The sequence below is a fragment of the Ctenopharyngodon idella genome, chromosome 3, assembly GCF_019924925.1.
Source record: "Ctenopharyngodon idella isolate HZGC_01 chromosome 3, HZGC01, whole genome shotgun sequence".
NCBI classification, from domain to species: Eukaryota; Metazoa; Chordata; class Actinopteri; order Cypriniformes; family Xenocyprididae; genus Ctenopharyngodon; species Ctenopharyngodon idella.
The window spans coordinates 34,085,977-34,111,702 of record NC_067222.1 but is presented as its reverse complement, the minus strand read 5'-3'; the positions used below and the strand labels follow the sequence as shown (position 1 = coordinate 34,111,702).

General features: G+C 36.9%; 4 protein-coding genes and 4 non-coding genes across 10 annotated transcripts in view; 1 reads left to right on the top strand and 7 right to left on the bottom strand.

Annotated features, from left to right (window-relative positions):
- Positions 1 to 5,223, bottom strand: part of asic2 (acid-sensing (proton-gated) ion channel 2) — a 368,328-nt gene extending 363,105 nt beyond the window's left edge. Inside the window, exons 1-2 of the mRNA XM_051887448.1 lie at positions 5,001 to 5,223; positions 4,803 to 4,887 (exon numbers count right to left, since the gene is read on the bottom strand). The gene's annotated coding sequence lies outside the window, so the exon portion shown is untranslated. The remainder of the gene's footprint in view (positions 1 to 4,802; positions 4,888 to 5,000) is intronic.
- Positions 5,224 to 6,882: 1,659 nt separating this feature from the next.
- hrob (homologous recombination factor with OB-fold) lies at positions 6,883 to 16,447 on the bottom strand. 3 transcript variants are annotated; one of them, XM_051887442.1, is made up of 10 exons: positions 15,533 to 16,447; positions 15,373 to 15,426; positions 14,231 to 15,172; positions 13,951 to 14,034; positions 12,223 to 12,363; positions 11,617 to 11,725; positions 11,248 to 11,333; positions 10,840 to 10,959; positions 10,420 to 10,621; positions 6,883 to 7,143 (listed from the first exon to the last, which is right to left on the bottom strand). In XM_051887442.1, the coding sequence occupies exons 1-10, from the start codon at positions 15,560 to 15,562 to the stop codon at positions 7,085 to 7,087; spliced, it is 1,827 nt and encodes a 608-aa protein (XP_051743402.1). In that variant the 5' UTR covers positions 15,563 to 16,447; the 3' UTR covers positions 6,883 to 7,084. The 3 variants fall into 3 exon arrangements, with proteins under 3 accessions (XP_051743402.1, XP_051743405.1, XP_051743403.1); XM_051887445.1 differs by having other exon boundaries at positions 10,420 to 10,618; XM_051887443.1 differs by having other exon boundaries at positions 12,223 to 12,360.
- A 52-nt stretch (positions 16,448 to 16,499) lies between these two features.
- rps11 (ribosomal protein S11) lies at positions 16,500 to 18,534 on the bottom strand. Its single transcript, XM_051887451.1, is given in 6 exon segments — positions 16,500 to 16,693; positions 16,985 to 17,114; positions 17,344 to 17,419; positions 17,611 to 17,745; positions 18,471 to 18,488; positions 18,490 to 18,534. Coding segments are annotated over 6 exon segments (513 nt in total). The 5' UTR covers positions 18,520 to 18,534; the 3' UTR covers positions 16,500 to 16,569.
- On the bottom strand, positions 16,807 to 16,889 carry LOC127510321 (small nucleolar RNA SNORD35). The gene has a single exon (XR_007929560.1). It is a non-coding gene; the product is annotated as a small nucleolar RNA SNORD35 (small nucleolar RNA).
- On the bottom strand, positions 17,220 to 17,297 carry LOC127510324 (small nucleolar RNA SNORD35). Its single transcript, XR_007929563.1, has one exon. It is a non-coding gene; the product is annotated as a small nucleolar RNA SNORD35 (small nucleolar RNA).
- On the bottom strand, positions 17,489 to 17,574 carry LOC127510323 (small nucleolar RNA SNORD35). Its single transcript, XR_007929562.1, has one exon. It is a non-coding gene; the product is annotated as a small nucleolar RNA SNORD35 (small nucleolar RNA).
- Positions 17,899 to 17,983, bottom strand: LOC127510322 (small nucleolar RNA SNORD35). The gene has a single exon (XR_007929561.1). It is a non-coding gene; the product is annotated as a small nucleolar RNA SNORD35 (small nucleolar RNA).
- Positions 18,535 to 19,374: 840 nt separating the features above from the next.
- baxa (BCL2 associated X, apoptosis regulator a) lies at positions 19,375 to 25,212 on the top strand. Its single transcript, XM_051887450.1, has 6 exons — positions 19,375 to 19,489; positions 21,906 to 21,954; positions 22,040 to 22,198; positions 22,309 to 22,444; positions 22,531 to 22,635; positions 23,660 to 25,212. Exons 1-6 carry the CDS (start codon positions 19,459 to 19,461, stop codon positions 23,756 to 23,758), a joined length of 579 nt encoding a protein of 192 aa, XP_051743410.1. The 5' UTR covers positions 19,375 to 19,458; the 3' UTR covers positions 23,759 to 25,212.
- Positions 25,213 to 25,726: the final 514 nt, after the last annotated feature.

Here is a 25,726-nt window from a genome sequence, read left to right as displayed (position 1 = left end):
TCTTTTTTGAAGCAATTTCCTTGCATGTAAAGCCATTTTGATGCAAAGTGATGATGCTGCATATCTTTCCTTAGATGTAACCATTGCTAACACAAAAACACAATGATTAGAATCACTTCTTCCCTCCTTTTATAGCAATCAATCAGAGTGCTCTTATAATTCAATCACAATGATATTGACTAGTACTCATTCACACTTCCCCATGAGCTGATGATATAATTAGTGAGCTGGTCATTTTGTGCCAGGGCCAAAAAACAGTGAAATTTGGATTTTTGTGAAAAGGTTTTTTTTGTTTTTTGTTTTTTTGGCCAATTAAGCTTTTTGCAATGATTTAAAATGCATCTGATCACTCTGCACAATAATCTAGAAAACAACAACACAACTGAAGCAGCCAACTTTGTTAAACAAAATTTGTCACTGTCAAAACTTTTGGCTATGACTGTAATATGCTAATTTAGTGCTCAAGAAACATTTCTTATTATTATCAATTTTGAAAACAGTTGTGCTGCTTCATATTTTTTTGGAAATTGTGCAACAGCATTTATTTGAAATAAAAATCTTTTCTAACATTATAAACATCTTAATATTCATCAAAAGTGACAGTTATTATATTAAACTTAATAAAAATATTAATTTCTTTAAAAAAATAAATAAAAAAAAATTACAAATCCTACTGACCCCAAACTTCAAATGGTAGTGCATGTCTAAAATGCTATTGCAAACACCACTCTTTCACATATCTATATTATCAGTTCAATTAAGTCGCACCTTCCATAAATCATCTAGTCACCCTCATGTCTCTCCAAATTTGTATTACCTTATTTACCCAGTGGTATAAAAGCATCACTTTTTCCATTCAACAAATTGTCTGATGATCTGTGGCTGTCACGATCAACTGCAATTTTGATTGGTTTATTAAAAAATTGGTTAGGTCAGAATTTGAGTCCTCTTTCATGCTAAACAAAATCAGCATTTAGCTACCCCACTTCACATTTCAATTATTTTTTTAAAAACACTTTGTTAGAGTTGAAAATTACTCCATGGTTTACTCACCCTCAAGCTATCCAAGATGTATATGACTTTCTTCTTTCAGGCAAAAGAAACTGAACTCAAGCTCCTCTTCTCTTATATCGAAATCCTCCCACATTTCTCTTTAAATTTCTCATTTTAGACTTCTAATTCATGACCGGTGTTTTGTTTTGGTCTATATTCTGCACTTCCGTGTTCGTCATTACGTGATGCGTCGGATCAGAGGTCACTCTTCCTCCACAAATCAAATGCGTACGGCCATCTGCCGGAAGCTAGTTATTATATCAATAATGGTAACACTTTAGTTTAGGGTCCAATTCTCACTATTAACTAGTTGCTTATTAGCATGCATATTACTAGGATATTGGCTGTTTATTAGTACTTATAAAGCACATATTAATGCCTTATTCTGCATGACCATTTTCTACATCCCTTAATCTTACCCAATTCCTAAGTTTAAGAATTACCTTACCTTATTGAGGCAAAGTCATAGTAAATAGTTACTTAATAGTGAGAATTGGACCCTAAAATAAAGTGTGACCTAATAATGTGTTAAATATGGATTTTTTTTTTTTTTTTTTTTTTTTTTTTTTTTACAAAATCCCATCACATCACTTCACTTCAGAAGGCCTTTATTAGAAGACAGTCATATACGCCTATGATGGTTTTCATTTTGGGGTGAACTAACCCTTTAAGTGAGTCTGAACTGCCTCTGGTGCCCCTTCACAAAAAAAAAAAAGCCATGACACCCATGCCCACTGCCATATGGTGCACAAAGGATGACAAAACATTGACTTCTCATTGCAACAATTGTGTTATCCTGCTTGAATGTCTGAACACAGAGATCATTCAAATTTAGGAGATAATAAGGATGCACTGATTCTGGCTGATACTGAGAAGCGAATTATTTTCACGTTATTGCTGATGAATGCCACATATTAAAAATGTATTAAATAAAACAAATCTTTGGCTGTTCAGTTGCATCTCACTGGTTTTTCAGCATCTTGCATCACAAAAATTGACAGTTATTCAACTAGTTGAGACAAACAACAATGCTTCCTGTGTGACCAGTGCCTTACACCGCAAACGTGGCACAGAAGCCCTGTTCTGTGTTGATGATCAGCAACAGAAAACAGACACATGAATGTCAGGACAACCGCGCCTGTTAACCTTCACGAGGACGCGGACGCACTGAAGCTTCTTTGTTTAAATTAGCTCAAATTTACTGTTAGATGTAATGTAATTACCTTGACAAATTATACATCAATAAAAAGATCTCAAGCTTCAATTTTTGCCTTCTGTTTTACTCTCAAAATCTTATAGTGACCATAATTTGTTAATATGCATCAGGAGTTATGAATATGAAAAAACGGAATCGATACCTTTTCTTTGAAATATGAGTGTCAGCCACATTCATTGAGAAAAAAACTCCTGTATGGTCGTCATGAAAACGCTTGACAAAACAACATCCCTCAAGGCTTTTAGGTCAAAAGCATGCACATTTGGAGAAATATTGATGGATTCTCATATGTTTATGTCAAATTTCTATACAGAGGAGTAATATTTATTCAATTTTTACCTAAAACGCGCCGTTGTCATCATTATGAGCACTGGATACTCTGATGTACTGTGTTTTCAATTCATACTTGCAGCCTGAGGGCGCTCTATACACATTTTGTCCAAAAATGGCATTGGTGAAGAACAGACATACCATGTGACATTCCAGGAACTTATGCTGCATTCACGCCACCGCGTAATTTCCGTAATCTCGAGATGACAACACGTGACGTTATATTCGGAGCTGTTCACATCCTCAGACTGGGAATTATGAATCTACAGCGGTCAGGGGGTACAGGGACCACGTGGTACACTTGGGAGCTTTCAGAAAACTCCCAGCTTACAAGTTGTAATAACGAGCTGTACGAGGACGTGAACGCTTTTTACGAGCCAGAATCTCGTAGTTACAGTAATTACGATATGGCGTGAATGCACCTTAACAGAGGCTTCCAGAGATCGCTATAACATGCAGATAATAAATACACAACTGCAATGATATATGGTTTATCTGTGCCATGTCGGGTATTTTCATAATACTGGATTATATTTATAATGCAATGCTAATCAAGATAGCTTTTCTCATTGTGCAGAATACTATAAAAGAATATATTTTCTGTCTGATGTTTTGATCCGAAGCCACATCACATCACAGAAGGTTATTTAAAACACTTGACTTGTAAGTTTGGAGCAAAAGCATGGTTTTAATCTCATAAATTGTCATGTTTTGTTGGTGTGCTAAGCTAACATGCTAGCAAGCCCATAGAGATGCACCCGTACTGAGCAAATGTAATGCAAATAAATAATTTTGAATTGTAAAGCTCACTGAGACTGAAACAGAATGGGGCAGTTTGCACCACAAAACAATAGAGACAATACACTGAATGGATGCTTAGAAGATGGCAATAAACATCAGTTAGCATTTTAGAGTCTCCTCAAAATAAAATCACATGACATGATCTTGAAAAACATTTAATAAAACAGTTTTAGACTTGTCATCTTCAGATTTGAAATATAACATGGTCAGACATGTGGCTTTAGCTGCAGTGCATTTCAACTTCAATTTTATTTTCATAAAGATATTTCATAAAAATATATTTCTAATAACTTTACAAAACTTTGAAGCTATCAATAACTATTTGTTTTTTTCATTATGACAATAATTAATTATGACTTTACAATAAACTGCAAAGTGTCTGCTTTCAAATGAGACCATACTTATGCTTTTAGTGCAAAGGGTTCATGAACTATCTGTTTTAGTTTCTTGGGATTTTTTCAAAAGCGGGGATGCTGGCTAACAATAGTCTGTTCCTAACTAGCAAGCACCTTTACTTCACTCTGGAAAAGCAAATTTAGTTTGATCCAGTGTAATTTTAATATTGTAAATATTATAGTTTTAAATATTTTGTATTAGTTTTTATTCTTATATTTTCCAATTTCATTCTAACTTTAAATATTTAGTAATTGTGTTTTTGTCATATTTATTAGTTGTATATTATCTTAACTACAGGGATGCAAACGGGTAAGGGAGGAAAAAAGGTGAGAACATTACACAAGGCGGGGGCATCCTCGCACGGATTTTTTTTTTTTTTTTTTTTGTAGTTTTTTTCATTTGTAGTTACTTTAAGGGATTTTTTCATTTATTTTTTATTACCCTATATTTATTACCTGTAATTTTTCACAACAAAAATTAACATATTGTTGCAACATTTTACCAAAATCAACATTTGGTTAAAATCTAATGTTATAAATGACGAAGTGCTATGCAGGATATTTAAGACAATATTGGCTGATTAGACGGCAATACTCTTTGCCACATCTCAGACCTCAAATACATAAAATATTACCCATTATAGACATAGTTTTTAAAGTAAATCGTGAAGGAAACACTGTACAGCACTTGACAACCAGTTCTTTATTTACCCTTGTAAGTTCACAAGTAACCTGGATCTATGCAAATCCCATAGGTGACCTATTTTGATCTCAAAAAGGTGAGTTCTCTCTGAAAGGTGAGGAGTTCGCATCTATGTAACTAATAAAATAATGTAACATTTTTTAATTAATCGTTTTATTCATTTTTATTGCAGTTTTAGTTATTTAAATAGGCCTATATCAAATTGAACTACATGAAAATGAAAAATAAAAGTTTTCAGGTATTGCTCTAGCTACTGATAATCATGATCATTTCTCCAAGTATGAAGGCAGAAGCTGTATTTTACCTGTTATTTCAAGTAACAGCAAGTTCTCAGCAGGCAGGGTCACTCACATCAATCTTAGCAGCCGTTTAACTGCACATCATGAGACCTAAATTAAAAAAGTACAGTGAGAACACACCTGTCCAGTTAGAATACTGTTAGAAGACCAGAAGATTATATTCACAATTTAGTGGAGAGAAAAAAAATTAGAAATTTGTATACTTGGCGCGTTCAAAGAGGCAAGATGGCGGCTCTAATGGTGAAGGTCTTCCAACCAGTGCTGAAGAGTTGGGTGATTGATCCCTCAGGTGTCTCCATGTATAACACTGAAGAGCATTTCAAACTGACAGAAGACCCAATACTGATTAAATCTGGCTTTCGTTCAAGTTTGTTAATTACTCGAGGCAAATTAATAAGACCTAAAGAAAAAGGACGGGACACTTAACGTCTTTATGGACTGAAGCTAAAGACCTCAAGGAAGCACATTAGGCTCAGTAACGACTCGGTAAACACGCTTCAATCTGAGGCTGATCATTAGTGCGCACGTCGCCCCCTAGTGACTGATACACATCCTACAGCATACTAATGTATGTATATCTAGAAGAGATTATTGGGGCGATTTATCTGACGGAAGCTAGACGATCCGAGAGTGTTAAAGATAAGTGAACAAATCTCTCATTTTATAAAAAGAAAAATAAGTCAAAGCAATATGCCTATTAAATCCCTTTAGTAAAGAAATTAACATGAGGATAGAGCCCAAATGGAAGAGGACATATCAGAAATGATGGCTGCCATATTACATTTACTGATAATCCCCATCCTCCATCATTCACATATGCCATTCACAGCTCGTCTCGCACCAATATCTCTGTGGAGGCCACCAAAATGCTGACAGCTGTAGGGCTTCCAGACTGTAATGACTTAATGAAGCGAATAAGGCAAGGTCCCTGTGCCCCTTCAGCTGCAGTAATGAACAAAGTTTAAACATGGATTACTCCTCCTCTGGGCCCTGGATAAAACTCACACATTCATTCTCCAAGTAACAGGAGACATCTGTGACATGCTGACAGATTAGATCAGATCCTGCCTTTGTTCTGAGCTCAATACTAAGCAGTGTCAAACTCAAGAACAGGTTTATTAATGGAGGAAAATGCCTATGAGAATTTCAAAGTTCAAATCAAAAGCCGTTAATGCTGCATTTAGCCATTTAAAGATGACACAGATTTTGATGAAACAAAGAGCTTTTGGATGCAGATTAACAGTAAATACTAATTAGTTAGTAAAAATATTAGCCTGATAAACTAAATCTGCACCTGCTAAATCATATATTACAGTGTGTGTATGTGTATATATAATATATATAAAAATACATCTATCTCACTCAAAAAAACAATACAGCTTAAGACACCCAGCTGATGGATCTAACCCTCCTCCGGCCCAAATTATAAATTATGCAGGGAGGACAGGGGATTTAATATTTAACCAATTCATTATTAGACACAATGTAAACCAGGGAAGACTGAATAAGTAATTGCACCTTCATGACTTTATAATGGTTCACAGTGAATACACCCAATCAAGAAACCAATAACACACAGAGCGACATGCTGTTGAGACAGTGAGACCAAGAAAGTACAGAGCAATTCATAAAATATGAAGATTAATCAAGACAGGTAAAAATGTAAATTAAAAGATGGCAGTGAAAGAAAGTAACAGGCTGGGACTCCCAATTATAATCAATGAAATGATCAAATAACGCCAACCACTCAAGACATCTTACGGTAAGACATGAAAAAGCTTTTAAACAGCATGAACAAAAAAAGAAAAAAAAAAAACCATTATGCCAGCCACTCTGTTAGCACACCAAAAATGACTAATTATGCCATTCAAGTCCTTTAAGGAGAAATCCAGCTGGCAAACTGTAGCCTTAATGGCTGATTAAAATTCACAAGGAAAGCTTGCCAAAAAATAACACATCAGATTACTGGCTAATTTCAGCATGAAATTAACATTGATTCTTACAGACATGTTCTTTCAACCCATCTAATACTATCTACAAAAGCATGTTGCATTTGTCAGCAAGACTCAAGAAGTGAACACGTCATTTAAGGGTCTCATCAGGATTTTATTTCTTCAATTTATGCAAGTGAATTATGTACATATTTACAAAGGTTTACACAAAACCTGAACAAAAGTAGTGTAGTCTTTGGTTAGTAGGTGTTTGTACAATAGAAGGTATGGTCATGATATGTATTAATATGAGACATGTTCTACAATTATACTTTGTATTTAAAGTGACTGTGCGTTCAATGTAATCCATCATATGACTCCACAGGTAACTCCCCGAGCAGCTCATCAAGGTCATCTTAAGAAAAGAAACATTCACAAACAAAGATTAATACTCAAATGCATACACTTCTCCACAGTTCAAAGACATTGGAACATCTGAAAATGATAATTTAAATGTTCTTTCCCCATCTTATTTCAAACAGATCAAATGAGCACAGCATACCACCAACTGTTTAGAAGATTAAACATTATTTGTTGCAACTTAATATATTCTAGTGAGTTGTGTCATAAAAGCTGTTAAGATAATTGCATTATTCTTATCGGAAAAAGTCATAATGTATGTTCAAATAAAGCATAAACAATGTGAAAAATTTATGAATGAAAATGAATCCAGTTAATCTGGTCAGAGTCAGTTGTCAGTTGCATTTAGTCAGTGTTTAAATGTCGTGTGTAAATATTTAAATCTGCTTCAGTTGAAGGAAACAGTCTTTGTGTATAGAGACAGAGCGACACGCATCATAATCTGAAAACCACGCCCACCGGGGGGAAAACAATCCAACCGTCTCAATTGACTTTGTATTGCGTGAGGCTTCCTCCTTGTCATTTCTGACTTATAACAAAAAACAGAACAATGTCTAAAAGCTGCTATGTGACAAGGTGTACAGAAAACAAGCTAAAAAAAAACCCAGAACCAAAAACCCAGAAGTTTTTATAAGCTGTCGACCCAAAAAACAAGCGTTTAAGGACTAAAAAGTGGATACAGGCGATTGAGACAGAGCGCGACATGTCATATTACTATGAGAACTACGCCCACTGAAGGGTAACATAATCAGCGACAGGAAATATAATATATAAAACTGACATTTGGATATTTGACTTAACAGTGACTAAATGTTTACTGCACATGTAGGCTTACTGAGGCATACTGAGTGTCAGGATCCCAAAATTTACCCATTCTTCCTGCTGATGCTTCACATCTTATTGCCTGTATCCAGTTTTGTCTCCTTAAAGGCTGGCTTTTACGGTTCGGTAGCTTATAAAAACTTAGTTCTGGGTTTTTTAGCTTGTTTGCTGTACACCTTGTCACACAGCAGCTTTAAGGCATTGTTCTGTTTTTTGTTATAAGTCAGAAATGACAAGGAGGCATCCTCACGCAATACAAAGTCAATGGAGACGGTTGGATTGTTTTCCCCCCCCGGTGTGGGCGTGGCCTAAATGCGCTCTGTCTCTATTGAGCTCAGTCTTAGAATGTTTCAGCTAGTCATTAAGTGTGTCCCCGGCTCTAGGGGTGTGCAACAAGCAAGAATTTATCACCATACGCTCAATTTTGGTCAACATATAAATCACATCAGGTCATCCTAGAGCTTCATAATCACTAACATTAATGATACTACAGTAAATCCATGGTTAGTTTTTCTAAGGATGCTGATCAAAAGCTTTCTTATTGCCACTATGCAGGGCACAATGTCTCCTTTTGTTTTCCTCCTCAATGCTGCTTAGAACGTCAAGGCAGTTGAATATGACTTAAATTAGCTTAAAAGGATAGTTCACCCAAAAATGAATCAATTACTCACCCTCATGTTGTTCCAAACACGCGAGACTTTCATTCTTCTTCAGAACACAAATGAAGATCTTTTTGATGAAATCTGAGAGATTTCTGTCCCTCCATAGACAGCTACACAACACACTTTGACACTTCGAAAAGTACATAAAGAGATCGTAAAACTAATCCATATGAATTGAGCGGTTTAGCCCAAATTTTCTGAAGAGACGTGATCACTTTATATGGCTTTTATTTACATGTAAACATTGATCAGTGAACATAAACAAAATCTTAACTGAACCTGAATGACACACGAGAACAAACCTCTTGCAGAAGCTCAAACGTGCTGCGTAACAAGAGAATGAACCTCATTGGTTCTCGCAAGCCAAACAAGCATACTTGAGCTTCCATTTACAACTGATGTGTGAGCTGATGAATGTCACTGATCAATGTTTACATGTGAATAAAAGCCTAAATTAACCTGTTAGCATTCCACTGTACTGCCTGCAGTACACATACATTTCAAAAGAGACCAAAACCATGCATATACTCCACATGGTTCAAGAACAGCACGCAATTTACTTTGGGTATGCCTTTTTTAGGTGTTTTAGGCCAATTTTACAGGAATGCTAAGGGGTTAAATCTGTTGTTTATCATATAAAGTGATCGAGTCTCTTCAGAAAATTTGGACTAAACCACTCAATTCATATGGGTTAGTTTTCTGATCTCTTTATGAAGTTGCGTAGCAGTGTATGGAGGGACAGAAAGCTCTCAGATTTCATCAAAACTATCTTCATTTGTCTTCCAAAGATGAACAAGTGTCTTACAGTTTTGAGGGGGAGTAATTAATGACAGAATTTTCATTTTGGGGGGAACTAACCCTTTAAGTATTGAGTCATTCAGGGGTCAGAAAGGAGTCCGTAACAGAAAATTCTGTACCAAATTTAAATGGATCTGGCAAAATACATTAATTTAGGATGAATTTGCATCCGCAGACTGATCTATTTAATCAAAGGTAACTTCATACCTGATGTTTCTAACATGCGACTGATGCAATTCATGAAATGTAAACGATGTAATTTTTTTTTTTATAATTGTTGGTTCTGATCCTATTTTAAATGAAGTGCCATTTCAAGAGTGCTAACACGAGTACTGTTAGTATCACTCTGCTTGTATGTGCCATTCCAGACTAGAGTATGTGAGTGTGAAAGCAGAGCAGAGTGTTTTGTTTTTTTTTTTTTTCTGTGAAGGTCTGTTTTCTCCTGCAGCAAGAATTTTTTTCCCCCAACACACCTGTTTCCTTATCACTCAGGGAAAAAGAGAAAAGCTCAGGGGTGCATTTCCCAAAAGCATTATTAGACAACTATGGTCACAACTATGTCATTACCAACATGATTCAGAGATTCAGTATTTCCCTAAAACAGAGATTCAACAAACATTTGCAAACAGCATCGTAAACTTGTGTGGTTGGAAGTACAGCTTTTGACCTGTGGTTAGAAGCAAAGAGTCTTATTGGTATGACATGTGGATCATGCTCTTGAGCACAGTAAGCAACTAACCATCATTATATTATGGTGGTTAAGCAGCGAGTTATGTCACTGTACAGGAAACGGACCCTATAGCAGGTTTTTCTCAGCAGTGGAAATGGAAAACTTGGAGCAAAGCTGGAGTGTTTACAGAAGACTCTCTCCTCTCAACTCACATACTATGTTCCAGACCAGCTTTCAGCCAGTAAGTCTCATCATGACTACAACAGCACTCTTGCTTGTGACATTGCTTAATTGACAAAACTGTCTCCAACATACACACCTTTGTCCCATGATGTGTCCTCTGTTGGTCCCGACACAGTAGATGCTTGACAGAGTTCATTAGAGACAGCTGCAGTGTCTAAACCATCAGCAGCCCGACTTTCCTCAACTGCATTTTCATCTTCGTCATCAAAGTGGAGCTCCATCTGAGAGACCGGGCCCCCTGTAGACCTGTTGGGTTCACTACGCAAAGCAAACTCCTGCTTGTATGCGTCACAACAGGGGTGAAATGAAAACAAAAATGATGAACACAAATAGTTTAACAGAGAAACATTTTGGAAAAGAAAGCATCTCCTCAAGACAGGTACAAAATACTGGAGACTACCAAATTAGACTCAAACACCTGTAGAAAGACAATACAGAAAGTGCAAAATACAAAAAAAAAAAATTATAAACTGGAGAACCGAACAAGGGGACTCACCGGTGGAGGGTGGGATGGCTGCGAGTTATGGAAGACCCCATCAGGTGGGTATATCCTGAGAAGGTTATTGGGTGTGACATTCAGGTAGTGATTTCGGTGTGATGGTGAAAACACACCCACCTTTAAAAATAATTAGAAATCTATGGATTCCTTGTCTCTTTATTGGATAGACACACAGTAGAGGACTGAAAATGATAAAGAAGAGTGCACAATGGCATCTGCAAATATTGCGAGCCTGATCTTGTAATGCCCACATAAGCACTACGGCTCAACATGCACTATCCATTAAGCCGTGTCTCAGAGTAATATATTAAAATAATAATGAGTAAAGTAAAACAATTTCTGGTGTAATCTTAAGTGCATATTATTTCATGTTATAGCTTATAATGAGGTCAAAAAGATAGTTACTTGTTTGAGAAGTAACACAGCTCCTGTCTTGAGCTCTCCCTGTCTGTCTTCCAAAAGGCGACGATGAACCGTGCCCTGCATCTCACCTTCAGAGAGAAAAAGAAACAAGAAAAGACAAGTCAAAAAAAGACTTTTCTAGAAACAAGATTGTGCAATCAGACCAGGAACACCAGCTCAGTCAGGGTCCCCCTGATTTCACAATAACTGTGATTGTATGAGGGTGAGAGAGAGCGCGAGACAGATGGATATGGTCATCCATATCTCCATGGAGACAGTAAGGTATGTTTTTACCATTTTAGATAGATAGCTAGATAGACAGACAGACAGACAGGCTGGTACTGTACATTACACCCTAATTATTCGTAGTACCTGTGGGATCTCTGAAGACGGCCTTTGCATCTGCGTGTGTGTGTGTGATACTCTTCAAGACAACAGCCATGTTAGGGACCTTATTCTTAGTTAGCTGCCTGAGAGCAGCCTGGAGGAGTGAGAAAGATTTAAGTCACAAATAAGCACCACAAAAAAAAAAAAAAAAAAAAAAAAAAAAAAAAGAGAATAACAGAAAAGAAGAGGAAAAAAACATAAGCTGCAGCACAGCCTCAAGGCCATTGGTAATGAATCAAGTGAAAAGCTAATCAGCATTTGTCAGCCTAATGAATATTTAACACACGTGTACCATTAGCAGAGGATCGTTATGACACACTGGGCAAAACACATTAAAATTACATTAATAATCACTTTAAGGTGACTGATGACAACGGTGATTATGTTTGTGTTAATCATTTAGGGAGCGGAGACTTCTCATTTGTCCCGATTATTGTAATGAACTTCCACTTCAGGCATAAAAAAGCAATACAAATATTTATTGTACAAATCTGGATAAAACGAAGAAATCTGCAAGCTAACAAAGTTCCTAAGAACAAACACTCAATCCAATTTAAATACACAGTGTGCTGTGAGATTTAAATAGCTCACCTTGCGGAGAACCATGACAACACTGTAAGAATGAAGAAAGCAAGAAGGGTTCTTCTCATCCAATCCCATCTCAGACTTCATCACTGCCCACGGACCCCTGCTGAACTCCTCATCCTCACTCACCTGAGAGCTGGAGACCTGCTGAGAAAAATGGACAACCTGTCTGATGAGTGTAAGTTTGAGAGCATGTGTGAAAAAGTGAATGTCAGTGAATCCACAGTTGTAGGGTGTAAAAAAAAATAAAAACAAAAAGGTAAGAAAAAAAAAAAAAATTATATATTATATTATATATATATATATATATATATATATATATATATATATATATCAATTACCAATGGATTTTGAACCATTTTAATTTACTGGTATTGGCTGATATTTGATTTTACATTGATGCTCATTTAGATTACCCCTTCCATCATCTAATCTGAAAAATCTCAAAATGAATATTCATTTTATAATGTTGTGATGCCTAAATTCACCTGTAGCATATAAAATGACTGATTTTAGTTGTCTTTTCTTTTAAATCAGCGAAAATAGATGCATCTAAACAAACAAGTAAACAAATACAAAATATTTATTAATTATTTACTCATAAGAACTGTTTCCTTTTATAAGGGACCCTGGAGTAAAAATTGTGTTTCTGTACATTGGGAACAAACCAGTGTTATTTTAGTATTATTTATATACTCTTAGATTATTTATTAAAGGGATAATTCATCCAAAAATGAAAATTCTGTCATTAATTACTCACCCTCATGTCATTCCAAACCCGTAAGACTTCTGTTCATCTTCGGAACACAAATGAAGATTTTTTTTTGATGAAATCTGAGAGCTTTCTGTTCCTCCATTGACAGCTAGACAACTGACATTTTTACGCTTTAAAAAGTTCATAAAGAGATCGTAAAACTAATCCATATGAATCGAGCGGTTTAGTCCAAATTTTCTGAAGAGGCACGATCGCTTTATATGATTAACAGATTGAATTTAGGCTTTCATTCACATATAAACATTCATCAACTCACACATCAGTTGTGGTAAACGGAAGCTCAAGCATGTTTGCTTGACATGTGAGAACCAATGAGGTTCATTCTCGTGTTACGCAGCACGTTTGAGCTTCAGCAAGAGGTTTGTTCTCGTGTGTCATTCAGGTTCAGTTGAGATTCTGTTCATGTTTGCTGATCAATGTTTATATGTAAATGAAAGCCTAAATTGAATCTGTTTATCATAACAAGTGATCGAGTGTCTTCAGAAAATTTGGACTATGAACCGCTCGATTCATGTAGATTTAGTTTTACAATCTCTTTATAAACTTTTAGAAGCGTCAAAGTGTTAGTTGTGTAGTTGTCTATGGAGGGACAGAATGCTCTCTGATTTCATCAAAAATATCTTAATGCGATAATTACACGAGGGTGAGTAATTAATGACAATTTTCATTTTTGCGTGAACTATCCCTTTAATTTACTTTGAATTAGCTTTTTTTTCCCACTTCTTTTTTTTTTCATTTTAGTTTTAGTAATTTTATGATGTTCTTTATTGAGATATTTAGCTTTCATTTATTTTTATTTCACTTTTAGTTTTAGTAATTTTAAGTTTTTTTTCATTTAACAAAGTGTGTTTTATTTCAATTACTTTTGAAGTTAATAAGTTTTAGTAATAAAACGACACTACAAGCCTAAAATCTATCGACTGTAATTTTGTAATGTGGGAGGTCCCACATTCACATACCTCACTTTTTAGGCGAGCAACCGCTCCATGTGCAGGTGTCTGAGGAACTGACACAACAATGTCATCAAGACTCCGCCCACTGACCTACAAGACAACATAAACCAGGAATATTGTAAGCAAATAGCGAGAAAACAAAGGAAATCTCTAGGTTACAGAACAATAATAAACATAAACAACAGGTTTTAGAGAGAAATAGTCTTGCAATGCACTAAATAACAGATATGAGCAGTACATACTGTGTGCCATTGACAGTAATCAGCTAAATTAATGCTTGGCTGACCTGCTGTGGTAGTGCACCTGCTGGGCCAGGGAAACGGCGTGCTTTGGCTGGCATCATACAGCTCTGTGGTCTCTGAGGTGTCTTATTGGCTGCAGACACCAGCTGGACCAAGTGATTGGTCAGGACAGGCGTGTTGAGAGGACGAGGTGTAAATGTGGAAGAAGAATCAATAGTAGAAGACACAGAGTGGAAAAGAGATCCTCTGGGCTGCAGTGGGGTCCTCGGTGTCAAAGCACCCCTCTGGCACTGAGGCGACACAACTGGAGGCCTTGGATTCACAGGTCTGGGAAATCGTGAGACTAATGTAGCGGGGATATGCATGTGATTTGGATTCTGCATAGGGGTAGATGGACACCTGGGGCCTTCGTCATTGGAAGCGAATGAGGTGTTGATTAAGGGCCGTGCAACTGACACTGAGCAGGCCGCACCGAAACTTTCATGGGAGGACACTTCTGCTGCTGAATGTCTCATTCGTTTAACGGGTGAAACGTTGTCCAGTGGTGGTGAAATATTTTGTGGCTCAGAAACCATCAGAGGAATGCTATCCAGCTCCTCCAGATCCACATCCCAGTCATCAAAGTCATCCTGAGGAGTGAGGTCTCTCTGCGGGACACTGAGAGATGCTGGGGGTGCAGGGTTTATTGGGTTAGAGGACGGTTTCAGGGATGACGCAGGCGCTCGGAGGGAAGAAACGCAGGAAGAAAGTGTCTGATGGCAAGGTATAGAGAAGTCTGGTGGGGAACTGATAGTGCCACATGTTGGGGTTCGAAGAGTCGCCACACAAACAGATCCTGACGTATTTTCCCCAGCACCTGATGACAAGCTAACAGGTCTCTGCTGAATATGAGTGGATTTTTCAGCTAACACATGTGAGGACACAGATGATGGATCTGAAGAAGATGTGCGCTCTGATGGGCATGTCCAATCTGCTTCAAGCAAATCCTACAGATGAAAAACAAATATAAAAATATGGCAATATGAATACACGTTAAATTTAGCATTATATTTATATTTCGTTTTAACGTGCATGTGGCATTACTCAACTATAAAAAAGCATCATATTCTATGTAAACTTAGTTTGTTTTGTAAACTGTACTAACATGCTTTAAAATACATTTTGAAACTAAAAGTACATTCCAAACCTCATCCTCAAACTCCTCTCCAACACTGAACAGCCCCTTCCATTTATTACCAGCCTGTATCGACAAATAGTGAATAATATCATCAACACAAAATCGCAATAATCAGTTTGTATAGTTATTAGCTTACGACAAAAATGCTATCTCTTTGTACATAGCTTACCGTAGCTGTCATGTCTGTTCTGTTAATCATAAGAACAGATATACAACGCGACAAGCATTAATTATTGGAGTATGTAACTATTTGTTTAAAGTTTCGTTCTCATTAGATGTGCAGACATGGAAAACACCGAATATACAGTATAAAAAACAAATTTTCACACCCTCGCGCCGCCACGTTCAAACACGGACAGCGTGCGTGACGTACGCAGGAGGCGTGTTTTGTTGCCGCGTTCAGCACCGGTGATGTAGCGCCACCTGCTGGAGGTTTCCTACGCGTGCATACACCTATACATAATACTTGATGTATTAGAAACATGATTTGTGATACAAGACTTGTAATTTTTATTTTATTGTTTTACAGACTCAAATGTCTTTGTATTCCCCTATTGTTATCTCAATTAAAAAATTAAAAAAAATACACATATACATAATGGCGAACAACACTTAGGAATAATAAACGTTATAGTTTGAGGTTATTGCTAAAGGCGAATTAGATTTTACCATTATTTACGCTTCATAATTTTAACACTTGTCATTAGATAAGTGGAATCCACATTTTTTGTACATCAACTGCCTAATAGATTTCACTACTGCAATCTAATGTAGAGTATCCATTTATATAATGTGAGGATATGCATTAAGTTCTAAACGTGAATGGTTGTCTCCTAGTACTGATGGGACATACAAGTATTGGGCCAGCAAAGTTTAATGCATTAACAGCGTACAAAACTACACAAACGTCATTAAATTGTCATTGACAAGCTCATAATCTACATGAACACGCATAACTCACACTAAAACTCAAAACAATACTATATTTTGTAAAGTATATAATCTCTGTTGACCATTTTAATTGGGTCAGTTAGGAGACGTGCAAAATATGAAATGTTGAGGGGCATAAGAGTAGGATGCTTTTGCAAAGTAACTTCATTATAGACTACAGTATACCAGGGAAATCAATAGAAACATTTAAAGAACAGATTTTTATTGTCTTTTCCACAAACAATACAGAGGAGCCATGTTGTTCAAACAACAGTTCTAGAACTTCTGGAACTGCTTCTTGGCTCCAGCTGCCTTGGTGACCTTCAGGACGTTGAACCTCACGGTCTTGCTTAGAGGTCGGCATTCTCCAACTGTTACGATGTCACCAGGAGTCACGTCCCTAAACAAAATGGAGAACATTAGTGATGTTCAAGAAGAAAATAAATACCTTTGTACAGTTTCCAGACTACTCAAACCAAACACAATGAGCTCAAAGAAACATTTTAGGCATTATTTGCTGCATCAGTGATGCCATAAGGCAGTGTCGTCAGAGCCTGACAGACTTGGAAGACCATCGTGAGAAAACATCATTTGCAGCTCCCCACACATTCAGAGGACGTGTTCAAATCCACAAAAAGGGTCTACAAAAGATTTTGGGCACCTAAAAGGAAACGCACAGAAGGAGTTTTACCTGAAGCATGGGGAGAGGTGGACAGACATGTTCTTGTGTCTCTTCTCAAAACGGTTGTACTTGCGAATGTAATGCAAGTAGTCCCGCCTGATGACAATGGTCCTCTGCATCTTCATCTTGGTCACCACACCTGGAAAAAGGTGACAACCAAGAAGTTCACATATGTAGATATCGTGGCTAGGCATTACATTTTCTTTGCTTTCCAAAAGGGCTAAGATATAGTAAAATTAGATAGAGGGAGGCATCAGTAAAGCCATTAGGCATTATCTTCAAAATCGTTTCAGAAGACCATCGTGAGAAAACATCATCTGCACCCCAATAAAACTACAATTACTCCAAGAACAACTACAAAGACTCACCGGACAGAATCCGGCCTCTGATGGACACGTTTCCAGTGAAAGGGCATTTCTTATCGATATAAGTGCCTTCAATAGCCTGTGGAAGTAAAGCACAAGAACTTTAGTCATTTGAAATAAGTATATGGGTTACATAATGGAAGCATATTCAACTGCATCAGCATTGCCATAAGGCTCTTTCCTCAGAGCTCTCTTGGAGTCTAGGAAGACCATCGTGATAAAACATCATCTGCTGTGAAAAGTTACGCTTCCATGCAAACACAAGCTCACCTCTCTGGGGGTTTTGAAGCCCAAGCCAACGTTTCTGTGGTAACGTGGGAGCTTTTCTTTGCCACTTCCTTCAACAGCCAGAACCCGCTTCTTGTTCTGGAAGATGGTGGGCTGTTTCTGGTAAGACCTCTCGTTCTGAAACACAACACAAGCACAGAGTCAGCCATATTCCTTACACACCAATGGATGCTGATATAATGTTTAATGTAACAGACCACATAAAAGCCTGATTAATGGACACTTTTGACTAAGCATCAAAACGGCTTTAACTAAACATTTTAGGTATTTTTTGCTGCATCAGTGATGCCGTAAGGCAGTGTCGTCAGAGTCTCTTCGAGACTTGGAAGACCATCGTGAGAAAACATCATTTGCAGCTTGCTGCCCATTTAGAGCATGTCAACTCCACCAAAATGGGCTTTTGGACTCAAGTAACATTGAGACTATTGCTACTGGAATTTTAGCATATCCTTCCTCACCTCTCAAAGCAAAGCCATCCATGTGCTGGAGTGCTTTACAGACAAATTCAGTTATTTTAATCACTCGACGAAGTTGATCCTGCATACTAAATCCAGCTGTCTCTCTTAAAACAACTGTAGTCCATATAAACAGTTGCATGTTTAATAAGTCACGTTCTGTTCGTCTGGTAAGGAAAGGCCGCTCGCGTTTCCGTTCAACAACGCTTCCCACCCGTTAGCCTGAGACGAAAAACGCGTATTCTAGTCCTAAATGTGGTCCATTTGGACATCATTGTCTCCATGATGGTTTCTTCGCTGTTCATCTACCAGAATCTGTGGCTTTCAGCTGAAGTTTAACATGAAATCAACTGGGTTTTCATGACCACGCCGTTTGAGCTCACGTACCTGTGCGTCCGCCATCTTCGCCAGCCGAGTCGTAAAGAGGACTACACATGCGCGAGACGGACGGAAGAGAGGTTTTCGCGGATATGACGACAAATTGAGGGCGTGGCTGAACTAACCGTTTAATCTTAAATTCAAACTGTTTCCCAGGTCTTTTATTCGAGATTATTTATTTCTTTACATTTAAAATCGTTTTAATGGCATTGTGTTCTCCAAGTATTTGATGTTACCGTCTGAATTCATTATCGAGAAGGTATTGAATACGTTTAAATCAAAACATATTAGGTTCACAATTATGATAAATAACGTAACGTACGTAACCTATAATTGAGCATTATTTAAATACAGTAAAAAAAAAAAAAAAACCTGCCGTCAAAACATGCTGACAGGAACATCAAATATAATTTTCTATGTGAATCTACACAGACGAAGTATGAAAAAGACAAACTGCAATGACAGTAATATATCATAGTGAGTATAAATCTAATAGTTAGGCCTACGGAATGACTAGTAAATTACTAGTAAATAGGACTGGCATACCACCAACAACTGTAATTCATACCAGTTAGTTGACATCTAAACCACAGATCCCCATACAATGTTACCAGTAACAAGGGAATAATTACTTGTCTATATACATACATATATATATATATATATATATATATATATAAGTTTATGTTTTGTATCGTATTTGATACTTCAGACTTTTATGGCTCAATGTGGAGAATTAGATCTCACACTCGAGGAGGAAAAACACCTCAATTTTATAAAGAAATGAACAAAAATATGCAATGTTGTAATTTATATGGCCAAAAAGTACAATGAAATTCTAAAAGCTTCTAATGTAAATCAATGGGATTTTTATAACGGAACAAAAATGTTTCCTCTAAATCCTTTTATTTGAAGCGTGCTGCATCAGACTCCGTGACTTCCTCTGTGTAGCTCATTGATTGACGTCACGCAGCGGAAGCCTTATTTTCATGCTAATATGGCAGCGCCGTCGGGTGGAGGCGATACGGGTAAGTGCCGCTTTTATGTTCAGATTACGATTTTTCGCTTCGTATCTCAGATACCCAACAGAGCATCTAGACGTACGTTTTAATGTAGATTAGACTTCATTTATAACGTAAACTGTGAGTTTGCTCAGTGCCGTTCACTGTCAGAACACTGCTGTCTGTCTGAAACATGTCTGTACACATACCGATCACCGGACGATCCGCCGCACAGAGCTGCTAATTGACAACAAGGACTTGAACTGAATAAACAAACAAATAAACAAACCACAGTCGTCTTTTGCAGTGTTTTAAAGTCAGCCGCCTATCCAGACAGCATATTTGAGTATCATCCGCGTTCCGAACGAATACACAAGCATCATAGGAGCGTTCCGAACTTTCGATTTGTTTAGAACGCGCATATGATGCCTACTGTCTAGATAGGCAGCGCGCTGTGTTTTGAGACACAGCCTGTGTGCGCGCGTGTTGGCTGTGCTCACATGCCCGATACTGAGTTGTTGTTGATTTCTGGAAGAGGTGACATCATCGTATGATCCTTAGGAGGGGGTAGTAAACACTCGTCACAGCGATAGCTGGTCCTGTACAGGTTTCGAGTTGAGCTGCTGTCGATTTAAAGGAACAGTTCACCTAAAAAAATAAAATGACGTCATCTTTGACTCTTAATTGTATGTTGTTTCAAACCTGTATCACTGTCTTTCTTTTGTGGAGCACAAAAAGAGGTGTAAGCAGCCTCAGTTTTATTGCGTTTTGTTCCATATGATCAACGGGAATGGTCACCCAGGCTGTCGTTCTGCATAACATCTCATACAGGTTTTGGACATGATGACAGAAAGAATTGTCATTATCGGGTGAACTATACTTTTAAAACACTCCTGCTGTGTTAATAAAATAGATCTCCATCATGATTTCTTTAGCCAAACTGATTATGTTCACTTGAGACATAACTGACTGTGTGTACATGAATAATTGCCAAGACGGGAATTTAGAATTTTGGTGAATCGGAAACTAATGGGGGTCAATTTGACCTTCAAAGGGTTAGTTCACCCAAAAATGAAAATTATGTCATTTATTACGCAAACTCGTGTCGTTCCACATCCGTAAGACCTTCGTTTATCTTCGAAACACAAATTAAGATCTTTTTGATGAAGTCTGAGAGGTTTCTGTCTCTCCATAGAGATCCAACGCAACTACCACTCCAAGGTCCAGAAAGGTAGGAATGACATCATTAAAGTACTCCATGTGACTCCAGTGGTTTAAACTCAGTTTTATGAAGCGACGTGAGTGCTTTGTTTATGCCAGAAAACATAATTTACCACTTTACGTACAAAAAATATCGATCTGCAAAGCGCGTTCACAGGAGCTTCATGACACATGCGTTTTGTGTTCACGCGAGAGTTGACATTGTTGCGTGAACAGGCTTTGAATAATATTATTTTGTAAATAAAGTGGTAAACTATGTTGTTTTGCACAAGCAAAGCACTCGCGTTGCTTCATAAAATTGAGTTTAAGCCACTGGAGTCACATAGATTACTTTAATGATGTCTTTCCTACCTTTCTGGACCTTGGAGTGGTAGTTGCATTGGATCTCTATGGAGAGACAGAAACCTCTCAGACTTCATCAAAAAGATCTTAATTTGTGTTCCGAAGATAAACAAAGGTCTTACGGGTGTGGAACGACATGAGGGTGAGTAATTAATGACAGACTTTTAATTTTTGGGTGAACTAACCCTTTAACACCATCGTAGACACAAAATTTGTACATCCATTCCAAAACACATCTAAGTGTAGATATTCATGACCCCAAATGAGGAAAAAAAAAAATTGACCCAAACACAAAAGGAGTGTTACATATACATATATATGACCAGAAATGGGTTTTGTTTCCAACCTGCTTACTTAGACATAATTTCTAGGTATCAAATGCTGTCTAGTTAGGCAGCTCACTAGTTTTGAGACAGCCTGTTCTATTGTGTTTATGTCAAGTGAAGGTTTAAGGTCAGTAATCTAGTTCTGAGATATTTTAAAGTCCTTAGTTTCATTTGAATGTTCAAATATGTAAACTAATAGTCAAAATTAGTTATTTATGATATGTGCCTGAGGGATTTAGGTTAAGTTTATCTTTCTCCACAGGACAGCTCATGCATATTAGTTTCTTTACATCAACTTTACTCACCAGGAAACTGAAACCAAATGTGTGCAGAATTATTCATTGCTGAGTCACGTAACAAACAGTATGGGACAATTCCACTGTCAGATGCTTGTCTGTTCACTTTAAAGTTCACATGAGTGTTTTTAAAACCTTTATTTACTATTGTTTTTTATGCTGAACAAAAGTACTTTTTTTTTTTTTTGCTCCTTTTTTACTGTAAGTGTCTTTACAATCGTATTGTTTTTAACCATTATTATTCCCTGTCATTTGAAGGCATTGGCAATGACCAGATACTTGCTTTGGGTTCTGCACTTCTCAATAAGTGAGTATCATCTTCTCTCCATTTCGCATTTCCCACGTTCTTTGTTTTTGTTCATTACCTCGGTCATCTCGCCCCTGTCTTGCAGCTTCATCTATGAGCGGGTTCGTCGCCATGGAGATGGTGATGCTGAAGTAACCCGGGATCAGTTGGGTGGTGTTGAGCTGTGTGACCCCAGCCATAAACGTCTTGCGCAGTGTTTGCAGCAGATCGGAGATGAGCTGGATGGAAATATGCAGCTGCAAAGGTAAGTTAGGGGTCCTGCTTATGGGCGATCTACTGTTGTGCTCAGAAATGCCCACTGGGTGGCACTGGGCTGCAACTCATTCATACGTCTTCACTGTGGTTTTGCTTTAGGATGTTAAATGACTCTGCTCTTCAACCGACTCAAGATGTCTTCATGCGAGTGGCCCGCGAGATCTTCTCTGATGGGAAGTTCAACTGGGGCAGGGTGGTGGCGCTTTTCTACTTTGCGTGCCGGCTTGTCATCAAGGTAAAGACCTTCGCAAGCTCAGTCTCATATTGAAATGGATTGTTTTGATATTTTAAATATCAAATTTCTTATTTTTATACTCCTAGGCTATTTCAACCAAGATTCCTGACATCATTAGAACCATCATTAGCTGGACTATGTCCTACATTCAGGAACATGTTATCAACTGGATCAGGGAACAGGGTGGATGGGTAAGCCGTGACAGGGACTTTGTCACTCAGTCAGTTCCTTAAAATCAAAGAAATGTGAAATGTCAATGTCGATGTGATTTTTCCGCACAGGTCACAATGACCTTTACCAAATAAACCGATACCGCGATAAATAAAAGACATAAAACAACACAAATATTTCACTTTCGTAATGTGAAGCTCAATATTCAGGCAGTACTCCACAAAAATATTATGCAGCACAACTGTTAATAATAATAAGAAATGCTTCTTGCACCAAATCATCATATCAGAATGATTTCTGAAGGATCATGTGACATTGAAGACTGGAGTAATGATGCTGAAAATTCAGCTTTGCATCACAGGAATAAATTACATTTTAAAATACATTCAAATAGAAATAAATTATTTCACAATATTACTGTTTTTACTGTATTTTTGATAAAATAAATGCAGCCTTGGTGAGAATAAGAGACTTCTTTCAAAAATGTTTAAAAATTATATTGACCCCAAATTTTTGAATGGTAGTGTAATTTTATTGGATTTGGTTTAATTGTTTGACTATGAAATTATTGGATAATATTATTTACCAAACCCATTTGGCTTTGATTATGTCAGCATAGAAAATTAGAAATGTAACAGAATTAATAATACATGATATTTGTAAAAAAAAAAAAATAATAAATAAAAACTCAAAGTTTTTGCAAATAATGAATATGTGTATGTTTTCAAGATTTCCTTAATCATTTAATTAAACTTTATTATTATTATTATTATTATTATTATTAAAAAATTATTTCAAGAATTACATTTCTAAGAACTTGGCGTGTTTTAAACAATTTTTTCCCCTTCTCTTAAAAGCTTTATTATTATTATTATTATTATTATTATTATTATTGTTATCATAGGATCACTCTCATGTCATCAGCTCTTTTATACCATTGATTTTTTGTTTTGTTTTGTTTTTTTAACTAAAATATGTAATTTGCTCTGTATTAAATACTCTTCCACACTTGCCATCTCTAACATCCCCTTTCCTATCCTTCAGGAGGGAATCCGCTCTTATTTTGGGACCCCCACATGGCAAACCATCGGGGTTTTCCTGGCAGGAGTTCTCACCACAGTAGTGGTGATCCGCAAGATGTGAGAACGAGGACTGATAAGATGGTGGAGCGTGAGAGAAGAGAGAGTTGAGACAGTGAACAGAGGGTGAAACAGACCAGCAAAGGAGAATGGAAAGATGAGGGGGGAGCAGAAAGGGATTTGGAGTAAAGATATACAGAGAAAGACAAATAAGAGAGTTGAAAATGACATCAACTCACTGAAAGAGATAGTGAAGAGGAGGAAAGAGTGAGAGTCAAGCATGATGCAGATGTCTCGAGCCACTCTTGTTACTCCTGAGCCTGTGCCCTTTCTGATCTACAACTTCTAATATTTGCACTGAAAAATGAGAGATTAATGCGCAAGAGTTCAGGTTTAGGCATAATTTTAGCTATTTATTCTTAGTTATGGGTTATGGGTATCTAGGTTATATAAAAGACTGTACTGGTATTTGATTTAATTTATTAAACATTGTTTAAATGCAGGAATTTCTGATTTAGAAGTCATATTGTTTTTGTTTTTTGGTCCAAAGTTTTGCGTAATGACAGTTACATTTAATAAAAATTTATAATAGCTTATAAATGTTGAATTATTACAATATCTGTCTTTCTTTTTTTTTTTTTTGAGTGTACGTCTGTCATCTGAAAGAGTAGGAATGGGCTCAGGCTGTATTCTGCTGATATTTGAATTTCTCTTCCTCTTTCCTCCTCTTCTTTGTTCACAGTCTCAACCAATACGTCACAGCAGGGGCTACGAAATGTCAATGAAGTTGATTATACTTGAAGGTACAATTTTAGCCTCTTAAGCATTCATAAAGTGTTTGCAGCAGCGTTTGAGCAGTGCAGCCAACCAATCAGCACTCTGGCTGCAGTATGTGGGCGTCTTAGTTTGTGTGAGCGCCGAGCCCCTCTTACGACAGGGATGGGTGATACTAGTGACTCTGAAATGCATTGAACTCTGAGCCATGACAACCTTGTTTTTTACAGAACCAAATATTTTCCTTTTTGAATAGTGGGGGGTCCTGCCTGACTATCAGAACACTTGAAGTTTCGTTCCACATAAGGGGACATTGCGAAAAGCAGTTGGTTTTGCTTGAGCTGGTGCAAACATTCGGTGTTTAAGGGATAGCGCATGGGCACATACTCATCTCAGACTTACGGACAGATCAGTTGAGCTCTTCCCCTCAGCAAAGTCTTCTTAGTACTGTATTTTAACTATGGTTAGTCAGATCCACAGTCCTAGCTTTACATGCAATTGTTCTTTTTTATATATTTGTTTCTTTCTCTTTTGGTTGTTTGGATACAGTTTCTTTTATTTTTGATTCTTTCGTTGACAGTGCCTTGGCCTTTTTATGATACTAGCCACCACTTTTTCATCTTTTTCTACATCTTTGTAAAATGGTATGAACTGTGCACCCTAAGGCAGTCTATGTGCTTTGAGCCCATGAGTTTGTTTTGTAAGATGTAAAATGAAACAATAAATTGTTTTTATGGATTTCAATTTAAATGTGTGGTGTGTGTTTTGTTTTTGGTAGAGACAAGGATACCCTTTATCTTAAAATGTGAAAAATTATAATAATGTTAAAAGCATCAGAACTATGAAATAACAAATGAAAGTATGGGAATTATGTAGGGAATGTTAAACAAAAAAAAAAAAAACTATTCACTCTGGGTTGATTTTAGAAGACTTCATGAGGTGCATCCTGGTATGTTTATAAAACAGAATGGAAGGAGTTTGCATTCATGCTGGACACTTGTTAGCTGTAATACATTTTGCAAAATAAATTGGAAGCATTTAAGAATAATCCTTGTCTTTAAAATGTCATTGAAACCATGAGAAACACGTTTAGCTTGACTTTTAATTTCGACTATGTAATGCTGTTATTTTTAATTAAAACTAAAACTATTAAAAATGGTTTTGTTAGTTGAAATAAAGCAGAAATAAGATATAAATATTAGACGACAATTTTACAAATCAGAAATGTTGTCTTGGCAACTAGCTGAAATAAGTTTAA